The sequence below is a fragment of the Pseudophryne corroboree genome, chromosome 8 (assembly GCF_028390025.1).
Source record: "Pseudophryne corroboree isolate aPseCor3 chromosome 8, aPseCor3.hap2, whole genome shotgun sequence".
NCBI classification, from domain to species: Eukaryota; Metazoa; Chordata; class Amphibia; order Anura; family Myobatrachidae; genus Pseudophryne; species Pseudophryne corroboree.
The window spans coordinates 33,273,688-33,293,859 of record NC_086451.1 but is presented as its reverse complement, the minus strand read 5'-3'; the positions used below and the strand labels follow the sequence as shown (position 1 = coordinate 33,293,859).

At 46.9% G+C, this 20,172-nt stretch overlaps 1 protein-coding gene across 2 annotated transcripts in view; it reads right to left on the bottom strand.

The window, feature by feature from the left end:
• Positions 1-4,055: 4,055 nt before the first annotated feature.
• Positions 4,056-20,172, bottom strand: part of BSPRY (B-box and SPRY domain containing) — a 31,194-nt gene continuing 15,077 nt past the window's right edge. Inside the window, exons 2-6 of one of the 2 annotated variants that reach the window (XM_063936203.1) lie at positions 16,192-16,290; positions 13,653-13,883; positions 8,247-8,272; positions 7,958-8,082; positions 4,056-4,652 (exon numbers count right to left, since the gene is read on the bottom strand). In XM_063936203.1, coding sequence (XP_063792273.1) covers positions 4,129-4,652; positions 7,958-8,082; positions 8,247-8,272; positions 13,653-13,883; positions 16,192-16,290 — 1,005 coding nt within the window. In that variant the 3' untranslated portion in view covers positions 4,056-4,128. The remainder of the gene's footprint in view (positions 4,653-7,957; positions 8,083-8,246; positions 8,273-13,652; positions 13,884-16,191; positions 16,291-20,172) is intronic. The other variant, XM_063936204.1, reaches the window with a different exon arrangement.

Here is a 20,172-nt window from a genome sequence, read left to right as displayed (position 1 = left end):
ACTCCTCTATAACCCCGCCTCCAGGCACTGAGAGCTCAGTTTCCAGTTGGTGCTTGCAGCAGCAGGTCACCTAATTGGAGGGTTGCACTGGGCAGCCCTGAACAATATTTTTGAAGAAGATTTCTGTAAGTCATAGTGACATTTCAGCGCTGCAGCTCCATCACCTACCAAGCGGTGTTGCATATGGCATTAGCCGCTGGTACCTTCTCCTGTCGTGAGAACGTGGTTCTATGTGACTAACATCTGCCTTCTCTCTTGCCGGCTCCTGCATTGGACTGGTTAACGAAACCGAGCTCTCAGTGCCTGGAGGCGGGGTTATAGAGGAGGCCCCAATGCATTCTGGGACAGCCTAAGGGGGACATTTACTAAGCAGAGATAAGAGCGGAGAAGTGAGCCAGTGGAGAAGTTGCCCATGGCAACCAATCAGCACTGAAGTAACATCTATAATTTGCATACTATAAAATGATACAGAGCTGCTGATTGGTTGATGGGGAAATTTCTCCATTGGCTCACTTCTCCGTTCTTATCACTGCTTAGTAAATGTACCCCTATAGCTTTAGCCTGTTGGTGCCTCTGGATCAAGATCCACTCTACAACCCGATGTTTTCCCTGTGGAACCCAATGTACCTCACAGAAAGAGTGTGAACCATGGTAAGTCTACCATAAATCTCCTTATTTATAGTGCACATACTGTATAAGTTAAAAGCCAAGCTAATCCATTGTGCATATTAATATCTATGTATGCATGCTTCCCATTTCCTAAATACAGTATAAAGTAATCATTTCACACTCACAAATGTGCTCATTACATAAATATGACCTTCAAAGATTGTGCTGTCGCCATTCAATGATTATCCCATTATAATCTACAGCAGATTACTACACAATTAAAATTGTTCAACTATTTTATTTTGTGCAAATATATATGCAGACTTTCTGATTCTAGAATATAACCGTAATATAAGAGAGATACTTTCTACAAACTTCACAGTCTCCGTTTTCCAAGGCAAAATGCGGGTAAATAAAATACAATTACGGGGGGTGCGATAAGATTTGAATTCCCCCCTATCTCCCATCTAAAGTGACAGCAGATAGAGGGGCGATTTTCAAATGGCCCTCATTAACGCGCTGATCGCACCCATTACAGTCGGGTTTAGGCGCGCAAAGCACCTAAACCTGACTAAAGTAATGGGTGCCATCGTGAAAAGACCCATTTGGGCGCCCAAACGGGTCTCTTTACGCGCATTTCAGCTTGCTACCCCCCAGGGGTAGCGAGTTTAAATGAACTTGTCGCGCCCGTCGGCAGTAACATTAGAATACTGCCGGCGGGCGCGATCACGGATGGGGGAGGGGAGGTAATAGCAGAATCCGGCCCATAGAGTATGCAGCATTTAATATTGCCTGTCACCGGGGGCAAATAGATAAGTAGGTATCGCTAATACCCCAACATCCTTACATCAGACGGTAGTCCAGAAATGTGCACAGCTAACATGCTAAATAGTCTGACCAGTATGCTAATACATCATGGGTCATGTGATGGCTCTCAGCTAGGGGCGTTAGCTTCGTCATTGTCCCGGAGTCTACTGCACATGCACAGGTCTCCAGAAACATGGTGCCCGCCTTGGTCAGGAGACAGATTTCACACTGCGCATGTGCAGCGGCCATTTTGGGTGTGACTTTTTATTTGGCTACTGTGGCTGCAGCGCCTGTAGTCGCCAAACCCACCCCACCCCGAGTCTTAGACCTCCACCCCAGGTAAAATAAGTACCCCCGTTTCCTGTCGGCATTCTAATTGTCGGGATGCCAGAGTTGGTCATGTGACCGCCAGGATCCTGTATCACACCCTGTGAGAGTGCTGCGCAGCTAAGCTCCCCTTGGTGACAGACCCTTTGGGGCTGATTCTGAATTGGTAGGTAAGCAAAAAAGAGCAAATGACTTTGCAGCTATGCAAAGCCGTGAAGACCTTCAGTGGATGCAGATGTAGAATGTGCTGAAAGATCCAACGGACTGCAAAAACTAATGCGGATATCGTGACAAGTTTTTACCGCGGGTGTGAGCACTTTCCGTTGCCGCACTATCCAAAAGAAAAAAAAACTGGTTGCAAGATTTCTCCTGGCAAGCACCAGCGGGAACTTTTTGAAAAAATTTGAAGAACAGCCTGTACCCCAAATTTTTTTTAAATAAACGTTGGGTAACAGTAAAGTTGTCTATTACTGTCCCGAAGAAGAACATTTTAGCCGTTTAAAATGCTCCAAATGGCTGATTTGTGAATTTGTTTTATTTTTTTTTAAAGTACAAATATGATAAAAAAAGCTATTTTTTTATGTTTAAATAGAAAAAAATAAAACAAAAACATTGAAAAAAAAGTACAAAGAAATTGATTTTGTGGTAATATGAGGTCAATCAAAAATAAAATTGTACAAAAAAATAAACACTTTTTTTTTTAAATAATTACCTATTTTTTATTTATTTATTATTTCATTAAAAAAAAAAAAAAAAAAAAAAAGAAGGTCGTTTTGGGGTAATCTGGGACTCCTTTTTTTTTACACCCCAATAATGACAATGAACTAAGGGCATAATTCACTAAGGATTGCAATTGCAACGCTGTTTGAGTGAGCCTAAGCTTTCTCAGCCTTGCCGTCGCAGGGCGGCTTACGAGGAAACAGCCTGTCAGTCAGGCAGAGGCGTTCGCAGGACCCATACCCCCTAAATCCTGACATTTGTACCTTAAAATAGGATTTTTTTTCCCACCAGTGCACCCACTCTGAAGCTGCAAGTAAAAAAGCTGCTTTAATTCCTATTGATATTGGGGGTAATTCCAAGTTGATCGCAGCAGGAAATTTTTTAGCAGTTGGGCAAAACCATGTGCACTGCAGGGGAGGCAGATATAACATGTGCAGAGAGAGTTAGATTTGGGTGGGTTATTTTATTTCTGTGCAGGGTAAATACTGGCTGCTTTATTTTTACACTGCAAATTAGATTGCAGATTGAACTCACCACACCCAAATCTATCTCTCTCTGCACATGTTATATCTGCCTCCCCTGCAGTGTACATGGTTTTGCCCAGTTGCTAACAGAATTCCTGCTGCGATCAACTTGGAATTACCCCCTTTGTTAGCTGTTGGGCAAAACCATGAGCATTGCAGGGGAGGCAGATGTAACATGTGCAGAGAGAGTTAGATTTGGGTGTGGTGTGTTCAATCTGCAATCTAATTTGCAGTGTAAAAATAAAGCAGACAGTATTTACCCTGCACAGAAACAAAATAACCCACCCAAATCTAACTCTCTCTGCAAATGTTATATCTACCCCCCCTGCAGTGCACATGGTTTTGCCCAACTGCTAAAAAAAATTCCTGTTGCGATCAACTTGGAATTACCCCCCATTACTGTGACCGAATTTCTTACAGCCAGTTGGACAGGGAAAACCAACCACAGCGGGAAAAATTACAATTTCACTTTCAACTGGATATGCCCTTTAGATGTGAGAGTGGTGTGTCCAAACTCAGATGTAAATTGCAGTGTAACAATAACGCTGGCCAGCACTTGGGAGCTGCATGCAGAAGCAGCCAGTATTTACTCTGCATGCAAAAACAACAAATGAATTTGCTTCCCTTGCCGTGCAATATGGTTTGTTCCAGGTGCAAAGTTACTCACACCACAGAATCAGCCCCTTTATACTGGTGACAGTCATTAGGTCGGCCACTATTGGTCGACAGTGACTATGTCGACACCGGGAATTGGTCGACACGGTCATTAGGTCGACATGAGAAAAGGTCTACCTGAGTTTTTTTTTAAAACCAAACAAAAAATTGTGTAGTTTTCTTCGTAAAAGTGCCCGGGAACCCCAATTAGTGCACCGTGTCCCCTCGCTTGGCTCGCTTAGCTCGCCATGCTTCGGGCAAGGTGCCTCGCTACAGGTTACCGTTCCTATCGTAGTCCACGTGGATTGTAAAGTATGAAAAAGTTTGCTTTGCTTTGAAACAGGCAAATCTGTCCATCTTTCTTACACATACGTAACATCACACAGATCCTCAATGGCGCACATTTTATAAAAAAAAAAAAGGCTATAACCTCTTATATTCAAAGTAGTCTTTATAAATATAATTATCTATACTCTTTCCTCCTGGTTCATTTCTCCAGGCTGATGCTCTCGTCCGCGACTGCAAACACTGGACTGATAGGAGCGGAGAACTTTGTCTGGTGGCTGTAGAGTATGACACAAGAATCCGGGTCGAAAAAGATGAGCTCCCCCCCATCTATATCCACCAACACACTGATATGTTTAGGACTTTTCAGGAGTTCCACAAGTTGATGCTGAGAGTCATGGGAAAACCGGAAGTCCTTGTCGTAACGTGAAAAGATCCAGGAAACTGGGTTGTATCCCAACCTGGCCTCGTTGCCCGAGCCCTTCCGTGCAATGGTTCTGTACGTTATGCCAAGCTTGTAGGCACAGGTCTTCTCCACGTTTACTTTCCACATATGGATGCCGCTGTGGAAGGACTCGGTCACCATACAGTTGGGCCAGTGGTCAAAACGTTCGGGTCCATCTGGATAGGTCTTTGCTTTCTTCTGCAGGAACTTTAGGCTGTTGTTTTCCCCTAATGCCAGCATGGGGCTCAGTGTCTTTTCGTCAAATGTGAGGTCTTCACAAGCTGAAAGCAATAGGTATTAGGATTACCAACTGGGAGCATGGTAAGCGTAATGTATAGCAGTGCCAGAAAGCTGGCCATAAAATACCTTAGGTCCCTTTATTTCATGTATCCCCGGTTGATGGTCAGTAAATCATTTTTGCTGCCTTATGGTTGTATAGAAACATTTAACCCTATCAGTTTCTGTGCCTCGCTGCTGTGCCCCAGGGAATTGTGTTACCAGTGTCTATAGGGGCCACATGCACTATATGAAAGTGTAATGCTTCACACGTCACTGACCGGTGATCCAGCAGAGGACAGAGGAAGAGGATATATGAGGATGTAGCGGCTGGTACTGACCGGTGGAGCAGCAGAGGACAGAGGAAGAGGATATATGAGGATGTAGTGGTTGGTACTGACCGGTGGTGCAGCAGAGGACAGAGGAAGAGGATATATATGAGGATGTAGTGGCTGGTACTGACCGGTGCTGTAGCAGAGGACAGAGGTAGAGGATATATGAGGATGTAGTGGCTGGTACTGACCAGCGGTGCAGCAGAGGACAGAGGAAGAGGATATATGAGGATGTAGTGGCTGGTACTGACCTGTGGTGCAGCAGAGGAGAGGAAGAGGAAATATAGGAATGTAGTGGTTGGTACTGACCGGTGGTGCAGCAGAGGTCAGGAAGAGGATATATGAGGATGTAGCAGCTGGTACTGACCGGTGGTGCAGCAGAGGACAGAGGTAGAGGATATATGAGGATGTAGTGGCTGATACTGACCGGTGGTGCAGCAGAGGACAGAGGTAGAGGATATATGAGGATGTAGTGGCTGGTACTGACCGGTGATCCAGCAGAGGACATAGGTAGAGGATATATGAGGATATAGCGGCTGGTACTGACCGGTGATCCAGCAGAGGACAGAGGTAGAGGATATATGAGGATGTTGTGGTTGGTACTGACCGGTGGTGCAACAGAGGACAGAGGAAGAGAATATATGAGAATGTAGTGGCTGGTACTGACCGGTGGTGCAGCAGAGGACAGAGGAAGAGGATATATGAGGATGTAGCGGCTGGTACTGACCGGTGGTGCAGCAGAGGACAGAGGTAGAGGATATATGAGGATGTAGTGGTTGGTACTGACCGGTGGTGCAGCAGAGGACAGAGGTAGAGGATATATAAGGATGTAGTGGCTGGTACTGACCGGTGGTGCAGCAGAGGACAGAGGTAGAGGATATATAAGGATGTAGCGGCTGGTACTGACCGGTGATCCAGCAGAGGACAGAGGTAGAGGATATATGAGGATGTTGTGGTTGGTACTGACCGGTGGTGCAACAGAGGACAGAGGAAGAGAATATATGAGAATGTAGTGGCTGGTACTGACCGGTGGTGCAGCAGAGGACAGAGGAAGAGGATATATGAGGATGTAGTGGCTGGTACTGACCGTTGATCCAGCAGAGGACAGAGGAAGAGGATATATGAGGATGTAGTGGTTGGTACTGACCGGTGATGCAGCAGAGGACAGAGGAAGAGGATATATGAGGATATAACGGCTGGTACTGACCGGTGATCCAGCAGAGGACAGAGGAAGAGGTTATATATGAGGATGTAGTGGCTGGTACTGACCGGTGGTGTAGCAGAGAACAGAGGTAGAGGATATATGAGGATGTAGTGGCTGGTACTGACCTGTGGTGCAGCAGAGGAGAGGAAGAGGATATATAGGAGTGTAGTGGTTGGTACTGACCGGTGGTGCAGCAGAGGACAGGAAGAGGATATATGAGGATGTAGCAGCTGGTACTGACCGGTGGTGCAGCAGAGGACAGAGGTAGAGGATATATGAGGATGTAGTGGCTGGTACTGACCGATGGTGCAGCAGAGGACAGAGGTAGAGGATATATGAGGATGTAGTGGCTGGTACTGACCGGTGATCCAGCAGAGGACATAGGTAGAGGATATATGAGGATATAGCGGCTGGTACTGACCGGTGATCCAGCAGAGGACAGAGGTAGAGGATATATAAGGATGTAGTGGCTGGTACTGACCGGTGGTGCAGCAGAGGACAGAGGAAGAGGATATATGAGGATGTAGTGGTTGGTACTGACCGGTGGTGCAGCAGAGGACAGAGGTAGAGGATATATGAGGATGTAGTGGCTGATACTGACCGGTGGTGCAGCAGAGGACAGAGGTAGAGGATATATGAGGATGTAGTGGCTGGTACTGACCGGTGGTGCAGCAGAGGACAGAGGTAGAGGATATATGAGGATGTAGAGGCTGGTACTGACCCGTGGTGCAGTAGAGGACAGAGGAAGAGGATATATGAGGATGTAGAGGCTGGTACTGACCTGTGGTGCAGCAGAGGATAGAGAAAGAGGATATATGAGGATGTAGAGGCTGGTACTGAACTGTGGTGCAGCAGAGGACAGAGGAAGAGGATATATGAGGATGTAGAGGCTGGTACTGACCGGTGGTGCAGCAGAGGAGAGGAAGAGGATATATAGGAATGTAGTGGTTGGTACTGACCGGTGGTGCAGCAGAGGAAGAGGATATATGAGGATGTAGTGGCTGGTATTGACCAGTGGTGCAGTACAGGAGGAGGATATATGAGGATGTAGTGGTTGGTACTAACCGGTGGTGCAGCAGAGGACAGAGGAAGAGGATATATGAGGATGTAGTGGCTGGTGGTGCAGTAGAGGACAGAGGAAGAGGATATATGAGGATGTAGTGGCTGGTACTGACCGGTGGTGCAGCAGAGGACAGAGGTAGAGGATATATAAGGATGTAGCAGCTGGTACTGACCGGTGGTGCAGCAGAGGACAGAGGAAGAGGATATATGAGGATGTAGTGGCTGGCACTGACCGGTGGTGCAGTAGCGGACAGAGGAAGAGGATATATGAGGATGTAGTGGTTGGTACTGACCGGTGGTGCAGCAGAGGACAGAGGTAGAGGATATATAAGGATGTAGCAGCTGGTACTGACCGGTGGTGCAGCAGAGGACAGAGGAAGAGGATATATGAGGATGTAGTGGTTGGTACTGACCGGTGGTGCAGCAGAGGACAGAGGTAGAGGATATATAAGGATGTAGCAGCTGGTACTGACCGGTGGTGCAGCAGAGGACAGAGGAAGAGGATATATGAGGATGTAGTGGCTGGCACTGACCGGTGGTGCAGCAGAGGACAGAGGAAGAGGATATATGAGGATGTAGTGGCTGGTACTGACCGGTGGTGCAGCAGAGGACAGAGGAAGAGGATATATGAGGATGTAGTGGCTGGTACTGACCGGTGGTGCAGCAGAGGACAGAGGAAGAGGATATATGAGGATGTAGTGGTGGTACTGACCGGTGGTGCAGCAGAGGACAGAGGTGGCCCATAATCTGTTCAGTAATGGACTCTGAACACAATTCATGTTAAAGTTTAACTTCTCAGACTCTTGAGGTTCCAGAATTCCTTCCGCTTCTTCTGCTCTGGGAATAGAAGGAAGTGATACTGAGCACTAATCACTGGCTAATAAATGACACAATATAATTGTTAAAGGGAACATTTATTGATGCAGGTAACACAGCAACGTAATGCAGAGCCCTTTTAGAGATATATATCAGGTGCGCTGTTATTAGGGATAAGAACTCACCTCTCATCCATCTCGTTCTCTGAATTCTGGGGGAAAGAGACAATGAGAACTAGTGAGACTGGGATGTGCAGAAGCATCACACAGAGGGAATATTACAGCTAGAAGTATTACAGTAATATTACATACTAGCAGTCGGGTCTGTGACTTTATGCTAATGCTGCTACAAAGCCCTTCTACTGTGTACATCCGTGTGCGTGAATGTGCAAGGGCTGAGATGCCCACTCGCAGCTTCTTAAGATGCTATATTACCGCCTGGTTTGTCTTCAGACACACCATCTATAAACTGTGAGGTTAGTCCGTAGCTCTATAAACTGTGAGGTTAGTCTGTAGTTCTATAAACTGTGGGGTTTGTCCATAGTTCTATAAACAGAAGTTAGCACATAATGCCATAACCTGTGGGGTTAGTCTGCAGCTTTATAAACTGGGGTTAATCCATAGCTTTATAAACGGTGGGGTTAGTCTGCAGCTGTATAGACTGGGGTTAGTCCATAGTTCTATAAACTGTGGGGTTAGTCTGCAGCTCTATAAACTGGGGTTAGTCTGTAGCTCTATAAACTGTGGTGTTAGTCCATAGCTCTATAAACTGTGGGGTTAGTCCATAGCTCTATAAACTGAGAGGTTAGTCCATAGTTCTAAAAACTGTGTGGTTAGTCCATAGCTCTATAAACTGAGAGGTTAATCCATAGTTCTATAAACTGTGTGGTTAGTCCATAGCTCTATAAACTGAGAGGTTAGTCCATAGTTCTATAAACTGTGTGGTTAGTCCATAGCTCTATAAACTGAGAGGTTAGTCCATAGTTCTATAAACTGAGAGGTTAGTCCATAGTTCTATAAACTGTGTGGTTAGTCCATAGCTCTATAAACTGAGAGGTTAGTCCATAGATCTATAAACTGAGAGGTTAGTCCATAGTTCTATAAACTGTGTGGTTAGTCCTTAGCTCTATAAACTGAGAGGTTAGTCCATAGTTCTAAAAACTGTGAGGATAGTTCATAGTTCTATAAACAGAAGTTAGCACATACTGCCATAACCTTCATGGTTAGTCCGTAGCTTTATACACTGAGGGGTTAATCCGTAACTATAAACTCTGGTATTAGTTCAGAGCTCTATAAACTGTGGGGTTAGTCCGTAGCTCTATGAACTGTGGGTTAGTCTATAGCTTTATAAACTGTGGGGTTAGTCTGCAGCTCTATAAACTGTGGGGTTAGTCCATAGTTCTATAAACTGCGGGGTTAGTCCATAGCCCTATAAACTGTGGGGTTAGTCCATAGTTCTATAAACTGTGGGGTTAGTCCATAGTTCTATAAACTGTGGGGTTAGTCCATAGCTCTATAAACTGTGGGGTTAGTCCATAGCTCTATAAACTGTGGGGTTAGTCCATAGTTGTATAAACTGTGGGGTTAGTCCGTGGCTCTATAAACTGTGGGGTTAGTCCATATTTCTATAAACTGTGGGGTTAGTCCGTGGCTCTATAAACTGTGGGGTTAGTCCGTGGCTCTATAAACTGTGGGGTTAGTCCATAGTTCTATAAACTGTGGGGTTAGTCCATAGCTCTATAAACTGTGGGGTTAGTCCATAGTTCTATAAACTGTGTGGTTAGTCCATAGCTCTATAAACTGTGGGGTTAGTCCATAGTTCTATAAACTGTGGGGTTAGTCCATAGTTCTATAAACTGTGGGGTTAGTCCATAGCTCTATGAAATGTGGGTTAGTCTGCAACTCTATAAACTGGGGTTAGTCCATAGCTTTATAAACTGTGGGGTTAGTCTATAGCTCTATAAACTGTGGGGTTAGTCCAGGGGTGGGCAAAATGCGGCCCGCAAACCGATCCTGCCTGGCACGCTGTCTCCCATCAGTGTGCACTGACAAGCGGCCCGACTGGCTGAGCCGCTTGTCATTGCGCTACACTGCTGCCAGATGCGGCGCCGCTGAGGAAATCCCGGTCACGCCACAGGGTCTGCTGACTGGGATTTCCTCTGTGATGTCATGTGCTGGGCGGCACGGGGGGGCGGAGCCACAGCAGGAGCGGCGAGCGGCGGGCAGCAGCAATGACTCCGGGAAGCGGACAGCAGCAGTGATTCCGGGAAGTGGGCAGCAGCAGCGACTCCGTGAAGCACGGGCAGCGGGGATCAGGCAGCGGATCATCTTCCACTGTGAAAGAAAGGTAAACCCCCTGCCCAGCCAGTACCTGACATGGATCTGTACTTACCTGCAATATGGGTTCAGGGGAGGGGGGGGGGGGGGAGATAAAAACTGCTATATAGGTGGGGGGAAAGGGGGGTAGGGACTGCTATATAGATTCAGGGGAGGGGGGGGAAGGGGGGTAGGGACTGCTATATAGGTTCAGTGAAGGGGGGTAGGGACTGCTATATAGGTTCAGGGGAGGGGGGGAAGGGGGGTAGGGACTGCTATATAGGTTCAGGGGAAGGGGGGTAGGGACTGCTTTATAGATTCAGGGTAGGGGGGGGTAGGGACTGCTATATAGGTTCAGGGAAGGGGGGTAGGGACTGCTATATAGGTTCAGGGGAGGGGGCAAGGGGGGTAGGGACTGCTATATAGGTTCAGGGGAGGGGGGGGGGGAAGGGTGGTAGGGACTGCTATATAGGTTCAGAGAAGGGGGGTAGGGACTGCTATATAGGTTCAGGGGAGGGAGGGAAGGGGGGTAGGGACTGCTATATAGGTTCAGGGAAGGGGGGTAGGGACTGCTATATAGGTTCAGGGGAGGGGAGGAAGGGGGGTAGGGACTGCTATATAGGTTCAGGGGAAGGGGGGTAGGGACTGCTATATAGATTCAGGGGAGGGGGGGGAAGGGGGGGAGGGATGCTATATAGGTTCAGGGAAGGGGGGTAGGGACTGCTATATAGGTTCAGGGGAGGGGGGAAGGGGGGTAGGGACTGCTATATAGGTTCAGGGAAGGGGGGTAGGGACTGCTATATAGGTTCAGGGGAGGGGGGGAGGGGGGAAGGGGGGGGGAGGGACTGCTATATAGGTTCAGGGGAGGGGGGAAGGGGGGTAGGGACTGCTATATAGGTTCAGGGAAGGGGGGTAGGGACTGCTATATAGGTTCAGAGGAGGGGGGGAAGGGGGGTAGGGACTGCTATATAGGTTCAGGGAAGGGGGGTAGGGACTGCTATATAGGTTCAGGGGAGGGGGGGAGGGACTGCTATATAGGTTCAGGGGAAGGGGGGTTGGGACTGCTATATAGATTCAGGGGAGGGGGGGGGGAGGGGGGTAGGGACTGCTATATAGGTTCAGGGAAGGGGGGTAGGGACTGCTATATAGGTTCAAGGGAGGGGGGTAGGGACTGCTATATATGTTCAGGGGAAGTGGGGTAGGGACTGTGGTGCATGCGCAGTTGAGACCCGATTTACAAGATATTTTGTGTGTGGTCCTCGACTATTCACTGGAAGTGTTAAGCGGCCCCCCAGCTGAAATAATTGCCCACCCCTGGGTTAGTCCATAGTTCTATAAACTGTAGTGTTAGTTAGTCCATAGATCTAGAAACTGTGGGGTTAGTCCGTAGCTCTATAAACTGTAGTGTTAGTTAGTCCATAGATCTAGAAACTGTGGGGTTAGTCTATAGCTCTATAAACTGTGTGGTTAGTACATAGCTCTATAAACTGTGGGGTTAGTCCATAGATCTAGAAACTGTGGGGTTAGTCCGTAGCTCTATAAACTGTGTGGTTAGTACATAGCTCTATAAACTGTGTGGTTAGTACATAGCTCTATAAACTGTGTGGTTAGTACATAGCTCTATAAACTGTGGGGTTAGTCTATAGCTCTATAAACTGTGGGGTTAGTCCGTAGACAGGGGCGTAGGGAGGGCGGTTCCGGTGGAGCGCATGCTCCAGGCGCCGGAAACTTCAGAGGGCGCCTGGCAACATGAAGCCTCCTCTCCCCCTCTCCTGTCACAGTGCGCCGCGGACCTAAAAAGGGAGGAGCTACACAGGAAAAATGGGCGGAGCTACACAGGACTGCAGCCTGCAATACAGGAGGAGGACAGATTTCCTGCCAGATTTCCTTATGGATGGAGACTGATTGAGTGAGTGAGTGAAACTGTGTGTGTGTATACAGTATCTGTGTACTGTATATGTATGTGTGACTGTGTATGTGTGTAATGTATGTACAGTATGTATGTGTGTATGTGGTGTGTATGTGTGTGTATGTATGACTGCTGCAAAATGTGTGTAAGCGGCACTGGTACAGAGGGCGCTACATGTAAGCGTCACTGGTACAGAGGGCGTTACGTGTAAGCGTCACTGCTACAGGGGGTATTACGCGTGTAAGCGTCACTGCTACAGAGGGCGCTACATGTAAGCGTCACTGGTACAGGGGGCGTTACGTGTAAGCGTCACTGGTACAGGGGGCGTTACGCGTGTAATCGTAACTGATACAGGGGGGCGTTACGTGTAAGCGTCACTGCTACAGAGGGCGTTATGTGTGTAAGCGTCACTGCTACAGAGGGCGTTATGTGTGTAAGCGTCACTGCTACAGGGGGCGTTAGGGGTCACCCCTGTGGAGGCTATTGTTTTTTCCCCCGTTGGGTTTAATGCTTTTTTCCCTGTCGGGTACTATGTGTTTGTGTGTATATAGGAAGGGGGAAGGGGCTGCGCCGTGACGTGAGCCTGCTCCGGGAGCCATGGCTCCACGCTACACCTCTGTCCGTAGCTCTATAAAAAATGTGGTTAGTACCGCTAGCTCAGTACATGCCTCTATAATGGAGAGATTAGTGCATAGCTCTATAAAACATGGCGTTAGTACCTTACACTACAAACTTTAGATAAATCCTTACTCCATTGGCGGGAAGCATTAAAGGTGAAAATTTGGTCAAACCTGAATATGCAGCTTTTGGAGGCTTGGATATGCACAAAGCTATGAGATGCGATACATTCCACTGATTGGACCCGTTAAGCAATGCCATCTGTAGATGGCATTGCCTAATAGAAACCTATGGGCTTCTCTTCGCAATGTGCACTGATAGGGATCCAATCGGATCCCTCGCAGTGTCCACTGCGGATGCGCGTCACATGACGCATGTGCAGAGCGACTTCCGGGTCATAAGCCTGGAAGTCCTTGTCCTTGTATCAGGAGAGCTGCAAAATATATAGATGCATCCCACCCTATATAACTATTAACTATGGGGTTATAATAATTATTTCTTTCTGGAATTTAGGGGAACATTTACTAAGCAGTGATAAGAGCGTAGAAGTGAGCCAGTGGAGAAGTTACCCATGCAACCAATCAGCACTGAAGTAACATTTATAATTTGCATAATATAAAATGATACAGAGCTGCTGATTGGTTGATGGGTAAATTTCTCCACTGGCTCACTTCTCCACTCTTATCACTGCTTAGTAAATGTTCCCTTTAGTATTATAAGAGACGTGATCAGCTGTAGTGTTATCTTACTATAAGATTGATGTCATCCGTGTTTGTCAGCACGTCTACTAGGTAGTTCCTGATATCGGACAGCTTCCTAGAAGACTCCGTCCAGTGGGCTCTCTGCGTGAGGATCCCTTGCTGCACCCTTTCCTCCTCTGCGTGGACCTCTTCCAGCAGACGCTGCTCCTCATTCTCACACAGATTGCGGATAAAGTTCAGTCGCTGGATGATCAGCTCGCGGGCGGCTCTGGCAGTGCTCTGTCCAATGAGGAAGCAAATTGTTACCTCCTGAATGAATGGGCCACCGGCGAATAGAAATATTTGTTTTAAGGAGACTAAAGTGTATCTGTCACTTTGGGGGACATTTACTAAGCAGTGATAAGAGCGGAGAAGTGAGACAGTGGGGAAGTTTCCCCATCAACCAATCAGCAGCTCTGTATCATTTTATAGTATGCAAATTATAGATGTTACTTCAGTGTTGATTGGTTGCCATGGGCAACTTCTCCACTGGCTCACGTCTCCGCTCTTATCACTGCTTAGTAAATGTCCCCCTTAATCCCTACTTACTAGCGACTAGTGACCTCACAGCGGCACAACGTGGAAGCCTGCATGGCGTCTGTTCTTCATCTTTCTCTGACAACTTCCTGAACAAGATGGAGTGTGAAGATGAGGGGGCATAACTTTCGTCCTTTCATAAGAAAGAAGAATAGGTACAAACTGAGGGCCTAACTCAGCATGGATCGCTAATTAGAGAGTTCGCAAATGGGGCGATTATCGAACGACTGCGCATATGTATCGTTCGCATTGCGCATGCATGTGAGGTATAAGCGACAGAAAATGCATACAGATCGTAATCGCAATGTAGCCGCTGTTTGACTGACAGGAAGCCGGCATTTCTGGGTGGAAACATGACGTTTTCTGGATGTGTCAGAAAAAATGCAGGCGTGCCCAGGTGTTTTTGGGGAGGGTGTTTGATGTCAGCGCAGACCACTTCCAGACCAACTCTGCCTCTATTAGCGACAGCCTCAGACCTACTCACATTTGCTCAGATGGCAAAAACTCTTTGATGTTCCGGAATTTGCGTATGGATCTGCGAGTGGATAACGATCTGCGATGTATTTGCAAATTTGCACGGGGCGTTTTTTCTTTCCGTCAGGGCAGCGCATTTTTACTTGCATACAACAGCAATTTCTCAGAATAATGGTGGTCACTCCGAGTTGATCGCTCGCTAGCAGTTTTTAGCAGCCGTGCAAACGCTATGCCGCCTCCCACTGGGAGTGTATTTTAGCTTAGCAGAAGTGCGAACAGTTGTATCACAGAGCGCCTGCAAAAAAAATTTGTGTAGTTTCAGAGTAGTTCTAAACCTACTCAGCGCTTGCGATCACTTCAGACTATTCAGTCCCGGATTTGACGTCACACACCCGCCCAGCGTTCGCCCAGCCACGCCTGCGTTTTTCCTGGCACGCCTGCGTTTTTCCGCACACTCCCTGAAAACGGTCAGTTGCCACCCAGAAACGCCCACTTCATGTCAATCACTCTGCGGCAACCAGTGCGACTGAAATGCATCGCTAGACCCTGTGCAAAACTGCATTGTTCGTTGTGCCCATACGTCGCGCGTGTGCATTGCGCCGCATACGCATGCGCAGAACTGCAATTTTTTAGCCTGATCGCTGCGCTGCAAACAAATGCAGCTAACGATCAACTCGGAATGACCCCCAATGATCCATGTTGAATTAGGCACTGAGTCTGATTCCAAGTCGCAGGCAACGCTGCCAAAATCCGTACACAAACCTCGAATGAAAGTCTATTGCGGTTATATGCATCCACAGGCTGCAGAAAAAATCCCTGGATGTACCCACATTCCGCCTTGTGTGCATGGCCGCGATCCTCCTGCAAGACTCATGAGAAATGCCCAGTTCACGGAAAGAGTGATCCATCAACAGACGAATCAATCCCGCTGCATTTGCGCAGTTTGCAATTGCTTTCTGCAGTGTGTGCGCAGTTTGCAGATATCCACAAGACCCGTCGGCCTTTGGACTTGCGTCCAACCCTGATTCAGGCCCTTTATGTCCTGCAGTGAGCACGATACCGTGGGAAATCACCGGTCGGACAGCTACTCCATGCTGGCGCATAGCCACAAGGTGCGGACGGAAAAGTATATCAACAAGCCCAAGATAGGGGTTGACTAAGGGAAACGCAGTTTTAATGCTTTAACCCAGTGCCTAAGTCAAGTGGGCATGGTCGTAGTAAAGAGCCCCATAAGCTACCATTTCAGACCAAGATAGGGTAACATTGCTACATTTCTAGGCCTTAAAACGGCAGCTGATCCAGATTAACATCTACTTGGAATCTGACTGTGCGAGCCCTGGGTTCCGGATCATAGGTCAACCTACTGACTGTATTTCTGGCTGACACAATGCTCCATACCCGATCTGGTTATCTGTCTACGCTAAGGTTACCCCATAGGATTCAGCTATGTGGCCTTATATGAGCACCCCCTAGGGGTAGGGTACAGTGTGTGGGAAGATGGTCATGAGAGAAGATTGTAAGCTCATGTTATCATTACCGCCACCCGTGGGGTCTTTGCTGGAAGAACGTCGGCCAGATACTTCTCAATCCCGGACGTTTGTAGCTGCAACCTCTCGCACTGATCAACAATCTTGTTCTATGAGGAAAGGATTTGGTTAGTGTTATACAGTACCCTTGTGTGCCTCAGGAACGCAGTGTCTATGAAACACCACAATGTCATCAATACGTCTTATCTCCGGTGTGCAGAGAGGGATCCGGAGCAATACATACATACTAAGGATGAACCAAGAAAACATGGCATGTTATGGATGTCTGGGATGGTCACATACACTGTTGTAGAGGAGTGTGGGAGATACAACCGGTCTGGAAAGACATGTTGGAGCTAGTTGACACATAGTGGGTACGACAAGGGTAAGACTGGGGGTGGTAACGGGGGCAGCACAGGTGGCGTGAGCTGGGTTACAAAGCACAGTTGCAGTACAGGACAGTTAGTTGTGGTTGTGTGTAACTAGGGCAATGCCAACACTACTGTGTGTTGTGGTTGTATGTAACTTGGTCAACGTCACTACTACGGGTTGGGCTATACGTAGAGTGGGGAGGTTCAGCCACAAGGGACGCTCGGAGCAGCAAGCATTGGCGCATTGGTCACAAGTGGTTGTGTGTGTGTGTGTGTGTGTGTGTGTGCGCGACAATAAAATATGCAAAAATGCTGTATACTCACCAATAGCCAAGTCACAGGGTACATGGGGAATGTTAGCTAACCTGAAGAAGTCCCCAGATGAAATAAAGGGACGAAACGCATTGAGATATTCCTGTGGAACCTCAACTGTTGCGGCAAATACGCATACTCTCCATTTTTATATTGTGCGAGTCCATTCTATATACTTATATTAAATTGTGTGTTTTTTTATACTACACCATTAGAGTCTGATATTTTTCTCTATTTTTTAAATATCAGCCCAACAGTGGAGACATATATATATCCCGAGCGAACGTCTGAAAATAACATTCTGTCCACGTATAAACGTCCACAAACTGCGGGCTGAGAAGTAAGGACGAAAGAGCAAAAGATCTTTGAGAAACACAGAATTCAATCTGTGGTTTATATATAATCGGTATCATTTTTTTGAAGGGGCTAATTCTTACCTGTATCGCCCAGATTTATCAAGTCTTGGAGAGTGATAAAGTGCATGGTGATAAAGTACCAACCAATCAGCTCCTAACTTCCATGTTACAGGCTGTGTTTGAAGAATGACAGGAGCTGATTGGCTGGTACTCTATCACGTGCTATTTATCACTCTCCAAGGCTTGATAAATCTGGGCCTTTATTTGACGATTTTTTAATACAACCACACTTAAATTCAGCGAATTCAGTGAGTGGGACATTACTGAACATTTTGGAAAATATAAAATTAGTAGTGAATTCAAGAAGTTGAATTGATAACAAGCCCTCTCACGTGTTCTCTATTTCAGTCTAATTCCCCGCCAGGCCAGAGCAGGTAGTCCGCTGCTCCCCCTCACGGCCATTAGACTGCGCCTCATATTAGTCAGACTGTCCCAGCATCAGGTGTAAGAGGGCGGGGCTGGCGGGAAACACGGTCACACATTGGGGTGCGTAATGTGATCAGATTTCTGCATTTAACAGGCGCATCAACAGCTGACATTCATCGCGGAGGGGTATCCGGACTCCATGTCGACAGCAAAAAAGGTCGACACGCCTTATGTAGACTCCAATTGGTCGACACACCTTATGTCGGCATGGTCGAAAGGTCGACGGGAACAATGTCGACATGGAAAAGGTCGACATGAGTTTTTCACAATTTTTTTCTTTTTTGGAACCTTTTCATACTTAACGATCCACGTGGACTACGATTGGAATGGTAATCTGTGCCGAGCGAAGCGGTAGCGGAGCGAAGGCACCATGCCCGAAGCATGGCGAGCGAAGCGGTGCACTAATTGGGGTTCCCGGTCACTCTGCGAAGAAAACGACACCAAAAAAACATAAAAAACTCATGTCGACCTTGTTCCTGTCGACCTTTTGTCCATGTCGACATAAGGTGTGTTGACCAATTGGCGTCGACCTAAGGTGTGTCGACCTTTTTGCTGTCGACCCTGAGTCCCAGACCCCGCCGATTTGTAGAGGTGTCCGGTAGCGTAATGTCACGGGAACAGGTTTGGGCTTGGTGCACTGCCTTTGATAGCGGCAGGACGGACGTTCAAGATGACAGTGCACCAATCCCAAACCTGTGACTGTGGATCACGATGGTGACCCGTTGTTACGTCTTCAGACGCAACACTGGGGTCTGCGATGCTATCGGCGGCGTCTTCTGACCTCAGAACATTAGAATATTTTATCATTGCTCCAAAGACGCAGACATGAACACCCATCTCTGAATCAGGGCCATAATTCCGTATTGCCGTAATTTGCGCAATAAGAAATGATGTTTATGGGGTGATAAATGTGCAATGATAATTTGCCCCTTACGTTGTTAATTAAGATGCCCCTAAAGGCCCTTACATAATGAAGAGTAGAGCATCTCGGGGAATTAACAATAAATTATTAATTAGACTTTGCCATCATTTGAAAATTGACTATCACCGGGTGATGGGTAAGCCAAGAAAATCAGCAGAGCGTATGATCCCTTCAAGTACTTATTAACATCATCATTTTTATTCTGTGATTGCGGAACGTCCAATAAGCTCTCTGTGAAACTTCTGGTGGTTACATGAAACAGATACCCATGGATTGCCACCACATGCCATTGTTAGGGTTCTAAGGTATCCCAACTCCCAAGGTGCTCCTTGGTATGTACGACAAGAGCCAAGAATTTATGGAGCCTATCAAAAGACTATTGTGCGTGTCCTAGATGGAGAGAATGATGCATTGTTACCAATACAACCTGTCTCGGTTTCTTACGGGCACTCTGAAAAGATCTGCCGGCCACTGAGTGTTTATCTGGATGGATGGAGATCCAACTCAGCATTCCGATATAGGATATATCCTGCTCCTCTAACAGCACCAGTCATCTCCTCACGGGTTCCCACCCCATTTCTAGTGTGACTTTCCCTTACACACACAGCAGGCCTCCATTAATATTCATGAGAATACAGGCTATCAATTAACTGTGAGCCATAACAGAGGCGTGGCCTAATGCCACTGGTCATACATTCTCATTCAAAATGGCCGCAGCCACTGTGTGTAGATGACAATGTAATGCAACAGGAATTGTCTGTCAGAAACTATAGCAATAATAAAAATAAATACTTTTAAATTATTGCTATTTATATAGTGCACATATATTCTGCATGCCCCCTTCAGTACCCGTATTCTTTATATATATTATTGTTTAAACCGCTACTGGAAAGTAAGTGTGTGTGTGTGTGTGCGAGTTCCACTCAGCTGCCCTGACTAACATTTATTGATAAATAGGACTGAAATTTGCCATAAGCCCAAAAAATTTATATATTTTTATATATTTTTTACCATCGCTGGTTGAGAACCAAATGGGTTTTCACTATCGATGGTAACGGTGGGCCTGATGTTTTTTGTTGTTGTTGCTGCTTAAAGAGGCCTACTGCTGCCCCCGACTCTTACTCCCATCGTTTTGCTGGGAATGCATGAATATACCGATGGTAAAACCATTGATGGCACTATACTGAATAGTTATCTACCATCGATGGTTTGAACCACCATCGCCATAGATGTTAACCATCAATGGCGGACACATCGACGGCCATCCCAATGACGTAATTCTGAGACAGATGCAAAGCAAAAAAAAGGAGTAACTGCGTTTATGGAACATACCATGTTGTACTGCAAGGAGTGCACATGCATTTATTATTTTGCATGCAGGGTAAATACTTGCAGCTTCTGCATGTAGCCCACACATGCTGGGCAGGGCAGCCCTGAGTCTTTACGCCTTTGTGTAACAATTGATTGCCCTATAGTGTTCTGATCACGCTTTTGAAATCTTCCTCCGTGGCCTACACAAGGAGGAATAAACCAAGGGGCCCTAAA